The sequence below is a fragment of the Saimiri boliviensis genome, chromosome 9 (genome assembly GCF_048565385.1).
Source record: "Saimiri boliviensis isolate mSaiBol1 chromosome 9, mSaiBol1.pri, whole genome shotgun sequence".
NCBI lineage: Eukaryota > Metazoa > Chordata > Mammalia > Primates > Cebidae > Saimiri > Saimiri boliviensis.
Window position 1 is genome coordinate 59,464,527 of NC_133457.1, and position 15,490 is coordinate 59,480,016.

The following is a 15,490-nucleotide window of genomic DNA, read 5'->3' on the forward strand; positions in this document are numbered from 1 at the left end:
GCCTGTATATACAGTGTTGTTGGGTATATAGTTGATGAAAGGGTATATGTATGTTTAACATTAGCTGATATTGTCAAATAGTTTTCCAACGTGATTGTACTAATTTATATTACTCCTAGCAGTACAGGAGAGTTCTGGTTGCTCCACATTTTTGCCCTTAGCTATTCTGCTGAGTTTGTAGTATTACCTCATTGCATGATTTAAATTTTCATTTTCCCGGGGATTAATATGTCCTCTTTATCTACTTATTAGCTGGAGGCTTTGCTTTTTAATTTGTTTTCATTGAAATCTTTCATCAGAAATTTATAGAGTGTAAGAAGAATGAATGTTTTACTCTGAACTTTACTTTCTTTTTACTAATGGTTTGAATACCACTGCCAGTAGGTTGCTGGGCATAGGAATACTGGTGGCATTTTATTTATTTATTTATTTTTTACATTTTGTTTTTTTAAAGATGGGGTTTCACCATGATGGCCAGGCTGGTCTTGAACTCCTGACCTCAGGTGATCCACCCACCTCAGCCTCCCAAAGTGAGCATTTTATTTTATATCTTTTTGCTTTTTTACATTACTGGTTTTATTGATTTATATCTTTTGTAAGTGGCTAGGAAATTATCATTTGCCTTTTAAATGCATTATTTACTGCAACCATCCCTAGAGTTTATCAAAGGAAAATAAAGGTGTTTTGTTAAAGCTTTATAATATACATACATACATATTTTAGATATTTCAAAATCTGACCTTTTAGAATTTTGATACTGATTAAAAACTTATTTATGTTATAAGCAGTTACTTATATTAAGAAGTAGTTTTTTTTTTTCTCCAATGAATGTATACTAGTTTTCTTTATGTCTGAAGAGTTTGTGGCCCTTCTGAGAGAGAAGGTTGGATATGGACAGTGTGGGGGCTTTGCTGTTAATTATTAAATCAGGGCAAAAGGTACTAGCTTAGATGTTTTGGGACACGTTATATTTACTACTATGTGTATGTTAATCAGTGCAGTGAAAGTTGATTGACACTGTGTATTACATGGAGTGCGTTTTACTTTAGGTATTGTTTAGTGTGATTTTGGGAGAAACTTCAATTTACTATTAGAGGAGACTTAAAATTTTCTAATTTTTAATACTAAATTGTACTAGTATTTTCAGCAATGTATCTTTCATGAGCCTACCTTAGTGACAGGTCATGAGTTATTTTTTAACATTAACTATCTCAGTGCCACATTTCTTTGAATATCTTCAGAAATTTTTTATCTAGAAAGTTGCATAATGGTTTGCATAAAAGGTTAGCTTTTTTACCTTATTTTGCATAAACTGATATATAGTGATTAAAACATTAATTGATTAGATAACTGAGTTATGTTAGATAACTATGAGTTACATTGATTAGATCACTAGATAACTATGAGTCATTGTAGTTTTCTGATAACTTTTAGGTAGATCATATGGGGAGCTTTTTAAATCCAGGGGCTACCTTTTATTAAAGAATGGGCAGTCTTTTAGGATTACTTGCCCAGTTTGACATGTTTCTTACTCTAGCTGTAACTATAATCTCTGAAAAAGTTTACTTTTTTCCCCTAGTCTTCAGAAATAGGAAAAGATACAACTTCATTTTATTAAACAGGAAGAAAGAGGATTTAGATTCTAGTCAAGAAAAGAAATGTAGTATATTTTTTTCAGTTTTTTATTTATAAATGATAGTACATATTTATGGAGTACATGTGATATGTTGATACATGAATATAATGTGTAATAATCAAATCAGGGTAATTAGGATATTCATCACATATTTATGGGGTACATGTGATATTTTGATACATGAATACAATGTGTAATAATCAAATCAGGGTAATTAGGTTATTCATGATCTCAAACATTTATCATTTCTTTGTGTTGTGAACACTCCAAATCTTCTAGCTATTTTGAAGTATACAATAAATTGTTATTAGCTATTATCACCATATGATGCTATTAAACACTAGAACTTATTTCTTCTATCTCACTGTATTTTTGTACTCATTATGCAGCCTCTCTTCATCCCCATCCCCTACTACTCTTCCTTGACTCTAGTAACCATCATTCTACTCTCTATCTCCTTGTTTTTAGCTCACACTTACGAATGAGAACATGCAATATTTGTCTTTCTGAGCCTGGCTTATTTCACTTAACGTAATGTCCTCCAGTTCCATGCATGTTGCTGCACATGACAGAATTACATCATTTTTTATGGCTGAACAGTGTTCCATTGCATATATATACTATACTTTATTCATTTATCTGCTGATGGACATTAAGTTACATTTGTATCTTGGCTATTGGAACTGCTGCAATAAACATGAGAATACAGACACTTCTTCAGTGTACGAATTTCCTTTGTTTTGGATGTATACCCAGCAGTGGGATTGCTGAATCGTATGGTAGATCTAGTTTTAGTTTTTAGAGGAATCTTCATACTGTTTTCCATAATGGCTGTACTAATTTGAAATGTAGTATATTTTAAAAATACCATCATTGTTTGGAGTCCATTTTCTATGTTTCATGTATGAAGAAAAGAAAAATAAGCTGGTATTTTATGTGTGTTAATTTTTTTATATTGTGTTAATTTTTAACACTCTGACTTTGATAAGGGACTTGCAACAAAGCATTGCCAGAGAACCTAGTGCTCCTTCAATTCCTACACCTGCATATCAGTCCTCACCAGCAGGAGGCCATGCACCAACTCCTCCAACTCCAGCGCCCAGAACCATGCCGGTTAGTAGGAAAATAGATATTTTAAACAGAAAATTTACATTAGTGATGATTACTTGTTCTAAAGGATAAAACAGGGTTTACGTAGGAAGGATCTAGTGGTTACCACCTTTATCAGGTAACCAACCTTCTGATACCTTGCGTTATGTTGAACACAGCATCATTCAAGAATTCTTGACAAAAAATGCTTAACCTGAATCTAACCAAGCCCTTAAACTTTCTGTTTACAGCAAATACAGCAAATGGTAAAATAAGAGGTTAAATTATGCCATTAGGAAACAACTGGACGAATCTATCACATGGGACATTTACATGAAATAACTGGGTTGATCTTTTCTAAAAGTGAATGTCATAGATTAAAAAAAAGGAGGCATATTCTAGAAAAGAGATGAAAGTTTCATTATAATCAAATGCATATATGAACTTTGATTTGATTTTGGTTTATAAAAATAGCTGTATGAGCTTCTTTGTATTAAATAGGGAGAATTGATTTGGAGTGGATATTTGGTGACATTGGGAATAGCATTAGTTTTTTAAGGATGAAAATGGTATTGTGATTATGTAGGAGGATATTATGAGAACTTGAGTGCTGAAGTCTTTAGGGCTAATGTCATGAAGTTTGCAATTTACTTCAAACGGTTCTGCAAATATATATGGATGTAGTTACAGATAAAACAGAAATGGCAAAATGTTAATAGTTGTTAAATTTCATTGTTAGATGTGTGGTTATTTTATATACTATTCTTTTAAAGTCATTCGGTGTTAAAATTTTTCATATAGAGTTTGGGGACTGGGAGGATAAGATGGTAGTAAACAGTACCTGTGCTGCTTCCTTCTACCTCAAATGCCCAACCACCAGAGGAAGCAGTAAATAATTAAACATTAGTTACCAGGAAAAGAGCAGCGGCTATGGGGTTTCCACAGATTGGAGAGTTACTCAACTATGATATATTTCTATAGTAATAAGCCAGTATTTAAGAATGGGAATTAAAAATATATTTGGTCGGATTCTAGAGTTTCTCATATGTCCTTGTTAATTTTAATAGCAATTTGAGAGAAATATAAAACATTTTATAGTCCATGCTGACTTTTTCTTATAGCCTACTAAGCCCCAGCCCCCAGCTAGGCCTCCACCACCTGTGCTTCCAGCAAATCGAGCTCCTTCGGCTACTGCTCCAGCTCCAGTTGCAGCTGGTACTGCTGCACCACCTCCATCACAAACGCCTGGCTCAGCTCCTCTTCCACAGGCCCAGGGACCACCCTATCCCACCTATCCAGGATATCCTGGGTAAGGCTGCAAAATTGTATAGCCCAAGTTGGCTAATGTTGTTTCTAGGCTGTGGCTAACCTATTAGAAACAGGGTCACCCCTTCTTCAAATGGAGGTGTCATGAATGAATAAGCTATACTGTCAGCTTATCTAGAAATAAAAATAATGTTATGGTCACTTACATGAATAGTTGCATAGCTATTTCCTAGGCCTTTTAAATTTATGTTTTTATTATATTTTGCATATCGGGTTTATAGTAAATACATCTCTTCTGTATAGCGTTCAGTAGGTGTTTCCTTTGACTTTAGGTGATAAACAGGTGCCTTTTCTGAGCGTAGCATAGCAAAACTGATAAGGCCTTGTTTACGTCCCTATACTTAGAATACTTGGCATTTAATAAACCATTGGATGAAAATTTATCTGATTATGGGTTGCACCTTCTTAAAGGTTAGCCTTTTTGTGGTAATTTCTTAATCTTAAAAGTCCAACATTTGACTACCTTTTAAGATGTGCTCTAAATTTTACTTAGTAAGTACATGTTGTCTTCCAAATATTAGAACTTTATAAATTATAAATTTATGTACATTATAGTGAATATTGAGTATTGTGGAAGAGGAATGTATTTAGATTATTAGTTTTGCCATGTTAAAATGAAGGGTCTCCTTGTTTTTTCTTTCTTTAATACTTGAATATTTAATCTTATTTTCTTCAGTTTTTTTTTTTTTTTTTGGATAGTATTAAACACTTGGTGCTCTTGTTTTAATTAACAACAGGATAGGAATGGTTTTCTCTGAGGAGTGCCTTGAAACAGTTTTTTCTCTCCACTGTTCTTTAATAGACTAAAAAATAGAAATGGCTTTCATGGAAAACATAGTTCTAGGATAATAAATTATTTTACTTTTTAGTATTTGATCTACCAATCAAATTTTTTTGTTTTCTTCTCCTTATCAGGTATTGCCAGATGCCCATGCCAATGGGCTATAATCCTTACGCGTACGGCCAGTATAATATGCCATATCCACCAGTGTATCACCAGAGTCCTGGACAGGCTCCATACCCAGGACCCCAGCAGCCTTCATACCCCTTCCCTCAGCCCCCACAGCAGTCATACTATCCACAGCAGTAATATGTCTGCTCGTCAGCTCAGCTGATTCAGATCAGAGGGAAAGAAATACCAACCCTGCAATAAGTGTACTAAATTCTATGCTCTGGTTAATATAATGTACTGTCCTGGACTGAATGCAGTGTATAATTTCTGTCTGCAGCTAGAAGCTGTGCCCCAGTTTCACATTTGATTACACATTTGAGATTTGCTGCTGTTGCAGTATAAACACTAGGTATAATAGGATTTGAAATTGCATTACAGTTCATAAAAATTGAAAATGAGAAATTAAACCTGCAAGTGAAGTGTTTGAAATTATTATATCTACATAAGACACGGTTGGGACATCAGATACTTACAAAGAGAGTTTAAGTATGAATACTCGAGAAAATTAAGTTTTTTTCTCTTTTGGTTTATTGATTTGGTTTAATTTCCATTATGCTATTTTGCATAATCAAGGCCACTGTAAATCTTATAATTTTAAAATAAATTACTTAAGAACAATTGTCATTGTTATGTTTTGTTATTGATTCTCATTACTGTCTAAGTTTCTAGTATTAGTTTCATTTTGTATGTGTATAAGTTAAACAGATACTGTGTTTAAGTGCACAAATAGTCCCAAGTTATTATCAAGGACGTTTTATAGGGAAACCAGAAGAATAGTATCATAGTTTTATCTTTCATATGCTGATTAGTAAACTACTTTTGACATTTATTTTAAAAAGTCCTATAAGGTGGAAGAAACACACAATTGCTACCAAAGATTCTTCAAATATACAAATAAATGTGTATATTTAATATTTTATTATTAGCTTCTACAGGAAATTGATGCAAATTCTGGTAATAATTCTTTCATTTTTTCCCCATAACCTGGTTAAAATAAATACGCCATTGGCAGTACTTCATAAAGTAATGGAATTGTTTGGGGAACACTTACTGTACCCTCTTATCCTTTTTTCCACCTTACTGTGTTAACTTAGTGATATTGAATGCCCAATGTGTATGAATAGATCTAAGCCATTTAATTTTTTTTCCCTTAAAGGTTGGACTATTTTATAATTCAAGGAGCACACAAAACAATTGTTGGGAACATATGCCAATTCTGGAATAGGCTATGTATTTAATAATCTCTGCTATTAGGGTATCTACTCACTGTATAAAACCTCAGTAAAAATAGTGAAGACATGCATCATGGAATGAGAAAATGAGAAAGCAATGAGTTGTCTTAACATCACGGTGGGATCTGTTTTGTGTGAGATTCATTTCTGAACACATTAGGCATATGATCATATTTCCAGTGAATCTGTTTATGTTTATTTTCTGAGTTTCAATGCTGACCTTTTCTTGCATTATTGTTTCATTTTAATGATAGTGTTACTTGTCCCACTGTTGTTTTCCTTGACAGTTTGGATTTATATTTTAAATGTTCAACTGAAAGTATGATTGTAAAAGAGAGTGAATTGGTTTAAGAATATTTGTATATTTTAAACTTTGTTGTGTGTAAAAAACATGAAGGCATGTTAATTCGATATAAATGACCTTTGATTACTTGGAATATTGAAATTGGTTTAAAGTCCAATATTTAAACCTTGGCAAAAATCGTTTTTTACTTTATCAATTGCTAAGTTTTAATACGTTGGATTCATCAAAGTGTGACATGGGCTTGTTTGACTATTCTGTAAGTGGCATTTAAGCTCCACATTCTTATTACTTGAGGTACTTTATGCTAACATAAGACACTCAGTGAGAGTTAGAGGTATTACCAAATGCTAGTTTGTAATGTCTTATTAATGCAGAAAAAAGGAAAATAACAAAATTGGCCTGAATATTCTCTTGGGGAAAGAGGGCACCAAAGGCAAGGGTAAGTGCATCTGAGGACCAAAAGAGATGTATAAGCCTTTTAGCCCATTCCCCACCCTGGGCCTGCTCCCAGAGAGCCACAGGAAGATCATTCAGAAACTAGGAAAGGAGCCCACAGCTGCTCCTGGCACAGCACACCCAACTTACTCAGCTCTGTTAGTGTAATCTTTTAAATGTAGCAACCCAGACCCATTCCCTCTCGTCAGTTCACTCAGCCTTTAGTTTATTTTTGATCACCTGTCTGGGCACAAACAAATACATTAAATGCATGTTTATGTAAATGTTATGGATAATACTGTTGGAGTTGGAAGGGCACCACTCTAGGGTTCAGGTGTGTTGGACCCATGTTTATAATTAGGCTTTATTATCTTCCTAAACCTAGGAAGGGAAGTCATCCCCAGACCGTTTATGTTGAGTTTTGGAATTATTCTTTAAATAATCGATTATACTGCAAATAATTTTCAACTGGATTATACTTCAAATAATGAAGGTCTGCATAGAGGAATTAGAAGTGGGGAAAACACTGTCTCATTTTTATCAGTCTGGTATAAAGTATTGATCTAAGAGAGCTATCCCTGTGCCCCTTGGTCTTTATTCTCAGTTAAGAAAAACAGTCACATGTCACCACAAACCAGTCAATCTTTATGAGATATTCCTGTATCCATACCCCAGCTTGTTTGCATTTTATAATCCTCCTGTTCAAAACTAAGGAATTACAGAAAAAACAGAATGGATTTCATGAAGTCTGTGTCCCTTAAGTTCTCTCCCAGTCAGCAGTCTTTATAGTCAAAACAGATTTTAAAAAGTGTTTTCCATTTGAACTTTACAGTTTGCAAAAGTGCTTTTATACATTTTCTAATTTCAGAAACAGGATAATATAATTTAAGTTTCAGTTTGCTAATAGGGATTTTTTGTGTTTTTTAATTTTCAGCATCTCTTGAAGAATCTTGGTACAGCCAAGTGGCATCCCATTTTTTTGTTTTGTTTTGTTTTGTTTTGTTTTTTGTTTTTTTTTTTTGAGACGGAGTTTCACTCTTGTTACCCAGGCTGGCGTGCAATGGCGCAATCTCGGCTCACCGCAACCTCCGCCTCCTGGGTTCAGGCAATTCTCCTGCCTCAGCCTCCTGAGTAGCTGGGATCACAGGCACGCGCCACCATGCCCAGCTAATTTTTTGTATTTTTAGTAGAGACGGGGTTTCACCATGTTGACCAGGATGGTCTCGATCTCTTGACCTTGTGATCCACCTGCCTCGGCCTCCCAAAGTGCTGGGATTACAGGCCTGAGCCACCGCGCCCGGCCGGCATGTCACTTTTTAAAGACGTTTGGAATTATTAGTTGACTCACAGTACAGAACAAAGTATAAAGGAAAAAACCCTGCTAGGTAGTGTTATAGTTGTTGGATTAGAAATAGACTTTAGAACTAACAGGTTCATTATAAGATTTACATGGAAGAGCAAAGAAGGAAAAATTATATTTTTAAAGAAAGAGAATATTCAGGCTTTATTTCTGGTATGAAGTTTATATTTTTTAAAAAATTCCTATATTATCGCACCAGAGATTATAGATTCTTTTCTGGTTAGAAACATTGCTGGTAGTTGGATTATATTTTTATTGTATTCATTTATCTTAGGGGGAAAATTGTAAAGAAACAAAAGGTCCAGATGAATGTATCCTAGAAATAAAAGTTGAAAGATTCTTACTTCTTTGGAGTATGAATTCTTATTTAAAGTGTTTATCCTTCAGCTTTATAGTTTCCATTATTTCGTTGACAAATGGTGAATTGGAAAATGTTAAAAAATACCCACTTTCACTAAATGCATGAGACTACAAAAGGAAGATAGTGCTTAAATATAAATATATTTTTTACAGCTGCAATCTGATAATTTAGCGGTCATGGATGGGCCATGTTTTTCATTGCTCGTGATTTACTCTAGGAGTATTCTTTTCAAATGCCACTTTTTAGGTTAATTTTTGGAAATCAGCAAGATCATCATAATCAGCTGATCAGGGGAGTGGGGATGGGTTCTGCTGCAGCCTGAGTGAAAGTGGCTGATAAGCTGCATACTTGGCCTGCTTTAGCATTTGCCATGACCACAGGGCAGGACTGGCTTAGGAACTCCCTGTGAGCAGACCCACCAGAGCCTGTGAGCCAGAGGGCTTCATGCCACCGAGCTTCAGGCCACAGGCTACTGCCAGTCAGTGTCCCTGCCTTTGAGGGTTATCAATTTGGGCACATCCAGGTTGTCTGCAGTTTCTCCTCAGTGGCACTCTGCAAAGGATCCTGGTTTCTCTCAGTTCTGCGGCTCCCGAGATCCATCCTTTCTGCTTAAAAGTTGCTTAAGTCATGAACACAAGTGATATAGGTGAAGAGGTTCAAGTTTATTACCATTGTTTTAAAGTTTTCCTGTATTTTTATCTGTTTGAAGCTTTACACACTTTGAAGTCCACATGATTAACAATCATCAATTATGTCTTTATTGTGAACATGAAGTGGCCCTTTTCCATCTTGCAGTATATTCTATTTTTGAGACAGGGCCCCACTCTTAATTAGGCTGGAGTACAATGGTGTGATCTCGGCTCACTGCAACTTCAAACTCCTGGGCCCAGTCGATTCTTCTCCCTCTTCAGCCTCCTGAGTAGCTGGGACTACAGGCACTTCCTACCATGCCCGGCTGATTTTTGTATTTTTTTTTTTTTTTTTTTTTTTTTAAGAGATGAGGTTTCACCATGTTCCCTAAGCTGGTCTTGAACTTCTCAGCTCAAGTGACCCACCTGCCTTGGCCTCCCAAAATGCTAAGATTACAGGCATGAGCCACTGCACCTGGCTGTTACATATATGACTACTCTTGTTTTGTTTTTGGATGCATTAGCAGATTTCCTAACCTAATGTGTGCACCTGGCTTAGTTTTAGATGTTTAGATTTAATTATTTGACCCAACCTTTTTTTTTTGTAATTTAAAAGGGAAGTTTAATAATTTTTGGTAAAATTAAATGATCTTTTGACATTTTTGTCTAATGGAAATGTTTTCTCCTATTTTCTTTGCCTGTCTTTGATTGCTTGAATTATGTGTTCTTTTTATGTTTTCTAGTTGTTTGAAATATTATTACCTATAATTTTTTAAAGCATTAATATTCTTCTTTTTTCAGCCATATGTTGTTTCTTAAAAAGTAGGGGGATGGGCTGGGCGCCGTGGCTCATGCCTTTAATCCTAACACTTTGGGAGGCCGAGGTGGGCGGATCACTTGAGGCCAGGAGTTTGAGAACAGCCTGGCCAACATGGTAAAACCCTGTCTCTACTAAAAATACAAAAAATTAGCTGTGTGCCTGTAATCCCAACTACTCAGGAGGCTGAGGCAGGAGAATTGCTTGAACCCGAGAGGTAGAGGCTGCAGTGACCCGAGATCAAGCCATTGCACTCCAGCCTGGGCAACAAGAGTGAAACTCCGTCTAAAAGAAAGGGCGGTGGGCGGGGGGAAGGAAAACATAAACAGGGTTTAGGCTCATAATTGCTAATGCACTATTATTTTTACATTATTCATCTCGATTATAATTGTTGATGTTTGCATTCAGTTTTCATTACTCAATTTATGAAATGTGTAAACATGTTTTATTACAACTTGGTTATAGCTGATCCTCTTCTCTTTTCCTTTCTTGAGATGGCCTTTGAACATTCAGGAGGTTTGGTCTTGCCCTCTCTCTGACTCGAGTCTCACTCTGCCTCCAGCTTGTGGGCTTCTCTTTTGCCAGTCGGTGCCAGTGATTCCCGATGAGGAGCTCCCTGAGGGGCCAGTGTCCTCTTTTTCCACTGAACCCTAGAAGAAAGGAGTTGAACAAGAATGGCCCCTTTCAGCCTTCTTCAGCCCACCACAGTGGACGGGGCTGCATAATGTGTTCTTTTTAAAAGTAATACATTTTTTGAATCGGCAATACACGATATAAATTTCAAAAGGTAGGAAAAGGTATATGATAGAGAGTAAGTGTCCTTCCTGCCCCATCCCTTGACCCAGTTTTCTTCCTTAGGACAGTCTCCACCACCAGTGCACACAGGGTTCACATCGTATTTAGACTTAGCAACTCCCAGAAGCTGTGTGTTGTGACCTTTTGTGTAAGGGACACAGCAAATTGTGGTAGTTGCCTCTAAAAATGGATTTTTCTTCTTTCATAGAGACCGAAGACTGTTTTTAGCTAGAGAGTTATTTCTTAGTTCAACTACACTTGACATTATTAACAATACTTAGATGTATTTAATCAATCTCTAATCCCACTATGCTTTATGTTTTTTCATAATTGTCCAAAGTGTCATAATTTTTTATGAAGATTTTCATTTTAGACTGATACTTAAGTAATTTTTCAGCAAGAAACTTTTAACGTTAAATCACAGAAAATAGCTATACCTACAAAGGGAACAGCATAACCACATTTAATTTTTTGACAATTCCTTTTGACATTTAATTCCTTTGACAATTTGACAATGGAATTAAATAACCACATTTAATTCCATTGTCAAATTATCTTAGGCCTGTGTCTATGTCCTGTTCCTCAGCATCTGTGAATACGTTAGGCTGCCTGGTGGGAAATTAAGATTGCAAATGGAATTAAGATTGCTAACCAGCTAATTTGAAAATTGGGAGGTTATTCTGGATTATCAGGCTGGATCCCAGTGTGATTTCGTTTTCCTAAAAGTGGAAGGAGGAGATGGAAAAAGGAAAAAAAGAGGGCAGAATGAAAACGACTTGACCTAATGCTGCTGGCTTAGAAGATGAAAGAAGGGGCCAGGAGCCACAGAAAGTGGGCAGCCTCTAGGACCTGGGAAAGGGAAGGAAGATTCACCCCTAGATCCTACAGAAGGAAGGCCTATACAGGCCTGCCAGCACTTTGACGTCAGTTCTATGAGACTCATTTTGAACTTCGGACTTCCAGAACTGTAAGGTAGATTTGTGGGGCCGGGCGCGGTGGCTCACGCCTGTAATCCCAGCACTTTGGGAGGCCGAGGCGGGTGGATCACAAGGTTGAGAGATCGAGACCATCCTGGTCAACATAGTGAAACCGCATCTCTACTAAAAATACAAAAAATTAGCTGGGCATGGTGGCGCGTGCCTGTAATCCCAGCTAGTCAGGAGGCTGAGGCAGGAGAATTGCCTGAACCCAGGAGGCGGAGGTTGCGGTGAGCCGAGATCGCGCCATTGCACTCCAGCCTGGGTAACAAGAGCGAAACTCCGTCTCAAAAAAAAAAAAAAAGAAGATAGATTTGTGTTGTTTTAAGCCACTAAGTTTGTGGTAGTTTATTACCTCAGCAATAGGACATAAATTATACTCAGTTTGGTTTATTAGCAATTTCCTTGTTCTGCTCCCTGGGTTATACCGAATATACTGTATCCTCTAGCTTCTCTCATCAGCAGAAAGGTGGGGATTTATAGCACCGTGGTGGCTCCTCGAAGGCCACATGGCCGAACATTGCCTGCACCATTCCGTTTCATGAAAGAATATTTGCTTCCTAAAGGAAGATTCACTTTCTAATTTCATATTTTAGGGTTTTTATGTATTCCCTTAGCATATCAGTGTCTTTTTTTTTTTTTTTTTTTTTTTTTATCACTGTTGGAGTTTTCAGAAAGGAAACACAATGTAGTTGGAAGTGAGGGGACCACACAAGGGAAGGCACTTTGAAGGAGACCACAGTGCTGTGGTCTGTAAACTGACTTTTTTTTCCTTCTAAATCATGTGGTGCAAAACTTTCAACCATTAGAATTGAGATTTTTTTTTCTCCAGCAAAGATCTGTCTGTAGTCAAATTACCTGGTAGGTATCACATGAATTTTTTTTTTTTTAATAGATTTTTAAACAGCAGTTTTAGGTTTAAGGAAAATAGAGGAGAAAGCATAGAGTTCCCTTCTATCCCCCTTGCCCTGCCTCCTCACCTTTTTCTTCTGTTGTTAACATCTGGTATTAGTGAAGCTCACTGATGATAATTGATGATCCAGTATTCACACATGATTATTAACGGAAGTGCATAACTTATGTTAAGGATCATTTTCTGTGTTGTACATCTATGGAGTTTTGGCAAATGCATAATGTCATGTATCCACCATCACAGTTTCATATAGAATAGTTACACTGTTCTAAAAACCCCTTGTCCTCCACCCACTCATCCTTCTCCCTAACCCATGGCAACCACTGATCTTTTTACTGTCTCTACAGTTTTGCCTTTTCCAGAATGTCATACAGTTAGAAACGTACAATATATAGCCTTTTCAGACCGCCTTCTTGGCATGTAAATTTCCTCCTTGCCTTTTTGTGGTTTCATTGTTCATTTCTTTTTAGTGCTGAGTAATATTCCATTGTATGAGAATACTGGGTATATCACAGTATTCTATCTTTTGGTTATCCATCTGTCTTTTGAAGGACATCCTGTTGCTTCCAGTTTTTGGCATTTATGAATAAACGTTAATGTGCAGGCTTGTATGGACATTAATTTTCAACTTATTTGGGTGAAAACCTGGAAGCACAGTTGCTGGATCATTTAAGAGTATGCTTTGCTTTGTGAGAAGCTGCTAAATTGTCTTCCAAAGTTGCTGTACCATTCTGTACCATCCCACCAGCACTGAATGAGAGTTCCTGTTTCTCCACATGGCTAGCATTTGGTATTGTCAGTTTTGTGGATTTTGGCCATTCTAATAGGTGTGTAGTGGTATATCACTATTTTTATTAAATGTGCAATTTCTTAATGATTTATAATGTTGAGCATCTTTTCACATGCTTGTATGCCATCTTGTATCTTTGGTGAGACACCTGTTCTAGGACCTTTATCCATTTTTGAATTGGATTTTTTTATTGTTGAATTTTAGTGGTTTTTTGGGGGTATATTTTGATGTAGTTGCTTTATTACATGTGTTTTGCACAGAGCAAAAGTTTTTAATATTCATGAAGTCCAAACACCAACCTTTTCTTTCATGGCTTGTGCGTGTGGTGTTATATCAAGTCTTATGTCAACCCCAAAGTCACCGAACGTTTATCCCATGTCATATTCTGGAAATCGTGTAGTTTTGTGTTTTATGTTGATGTCTATGATCATTTCTTTTACTTTTGAAGGATAATTCTGCCAAATACAAAATTCTAGGTTGGTGATTATTTTCCTTCAACACCTTAAATACTTCCCTGCTGCTTACTTGCATTATTTGTGAGAAAGTGTAATGGAATTCTTATCCTTATTTTCCTATAGGTAAGGCAGGTTTTTCTCTGCTTTCTTTCAAGATTTTCTCTGTCTTTGATTTTCTGCAAGTCTGAATATGATTTGTTAAAATGTAGACTTTTCTGTATTTGTCCTGATTCATGTTTTCCAAGCTTCCTCGATCTGTGGTTTTGTATCTGTCGTTAATCCTGGAAAATTCTAATCCATTATTACTTTAAATATTTATTCTGCTCATTTCTTTATCTTCTGGTGTTCCCTCTGTGAATATATTACATGTTATGTTATCGTCCCACAGTTCTTGGATATTCTGTTCCAATTTTTCATTCTTAGCATTTCAGTTTGGGAAGTTTCTCTTGACATATCTTCAAGCTCACTGAGTTTTTTCTCATCTGTGTCTAGTTTACCAGTAAGCCCGTCAAAGACATTCTTCATTTCTGCTACAGGGCTTTTGATTTCTAGGATTTTCTTTTGTTTTTTTTTTCTTAGAGTTTCAAGCCGTCTGCTTTCATTACTCATCTGTTCTTGGATGTTGTTCACTTTTACATTAGAACCCTTACCAGATTAAGCATAGTTATTTAAAATTCCAAGTCAAATAATATCAAAATATTTTCCATATATAAGTCTGGTTCTGTTGTTTGCTTTGTCTTTTCAGAGTGTTTTTCTTGCCTTTTAATGTGCCTTGTAATTTATTGTTGAGAGGCAGAATTGATATATTGGCTAAAAGGGTCTGAGATAAATAGACCTTTAGGATAAGGTATCTGGCTAAGAAGTTGACTGTGCTTGTCACTTGCCATAGCTGTAGATATCTGAGATTTCAGTTTTCTTTAGTGTCTTTGTTTTTGTTTTCCCTGTTGTTTTGGGTTTTCCCTTGACATTCCTTCTTAAATAGAGCCTCAGCCTTGCAGTTGTTTTGGCTGTAATCTGTGATCACACAGGACTTCTATTGATGTGGTGTTGAGGTGTGAGGGTAGAAGTGTTCTATAATCCTGTGATTTGCTCTCAGTCTTTCAAGGAGCCTGTGGCCATGGCCTGTGACCCTCACAAGTGCTTCCCAGCTTTTGTTTTACCCCTTAGGTGAGACAGGAAGTTAGTTAGAGGAAGCTGGAGTTGGGTACAGTCGTCCCTCAGTATCCGTGGGTACTTGATTCCAGGACATCTCACAAATACCAAAATCCATGGATACTCCAGTCCTTGATATAAAATGGCACAGTATTTGCATATAACCTATGTACATCCTCCCATATACTTTAACTATCTCGATTACTTATAATACCAAATGCAATGTAAATGTGATGTAAATAATTGTTATACTGTATTGTTTAGGAA

The 15,490-nt window shown here is 36.3% G+C and overlaps 1 protein-coding gene across 2 annotated transcripts in view; it reads left to right on the top strand.

Moving 5' to 3' along the window:
• The window catches only part of PDCD6IP (programmed cell death 6 interacting protein), a 75,023-nt gene extending 69,402 nt beyond the window's left edge, over window positions 1–5,621 (top strand). For both annotated transcript variants that reach the window (XM_039461812.2, XM_039461813.2), the window contains exons 16-18: window positions 2,626–2,749; window positions 3,847–4,034; window positions 4,967–5,621. In XM_039461812.2, the coding sequence (XP_039317746.1) occupies window positions 2,626–2,749; window positions 3,847–4,034; window positions 4,967–5,141 (487 nt within the window). In that variant the 3' untranslated portion in view covers window positions 5,142–5,621. The remainder of the gene's footprint in view (window positions 1–2,625; window positions 2,750–3,846; window positions 4,035–4,966) is intronic.
• Window positions 5,622–15,490: the final 9,869 nt, after the last annotated feature.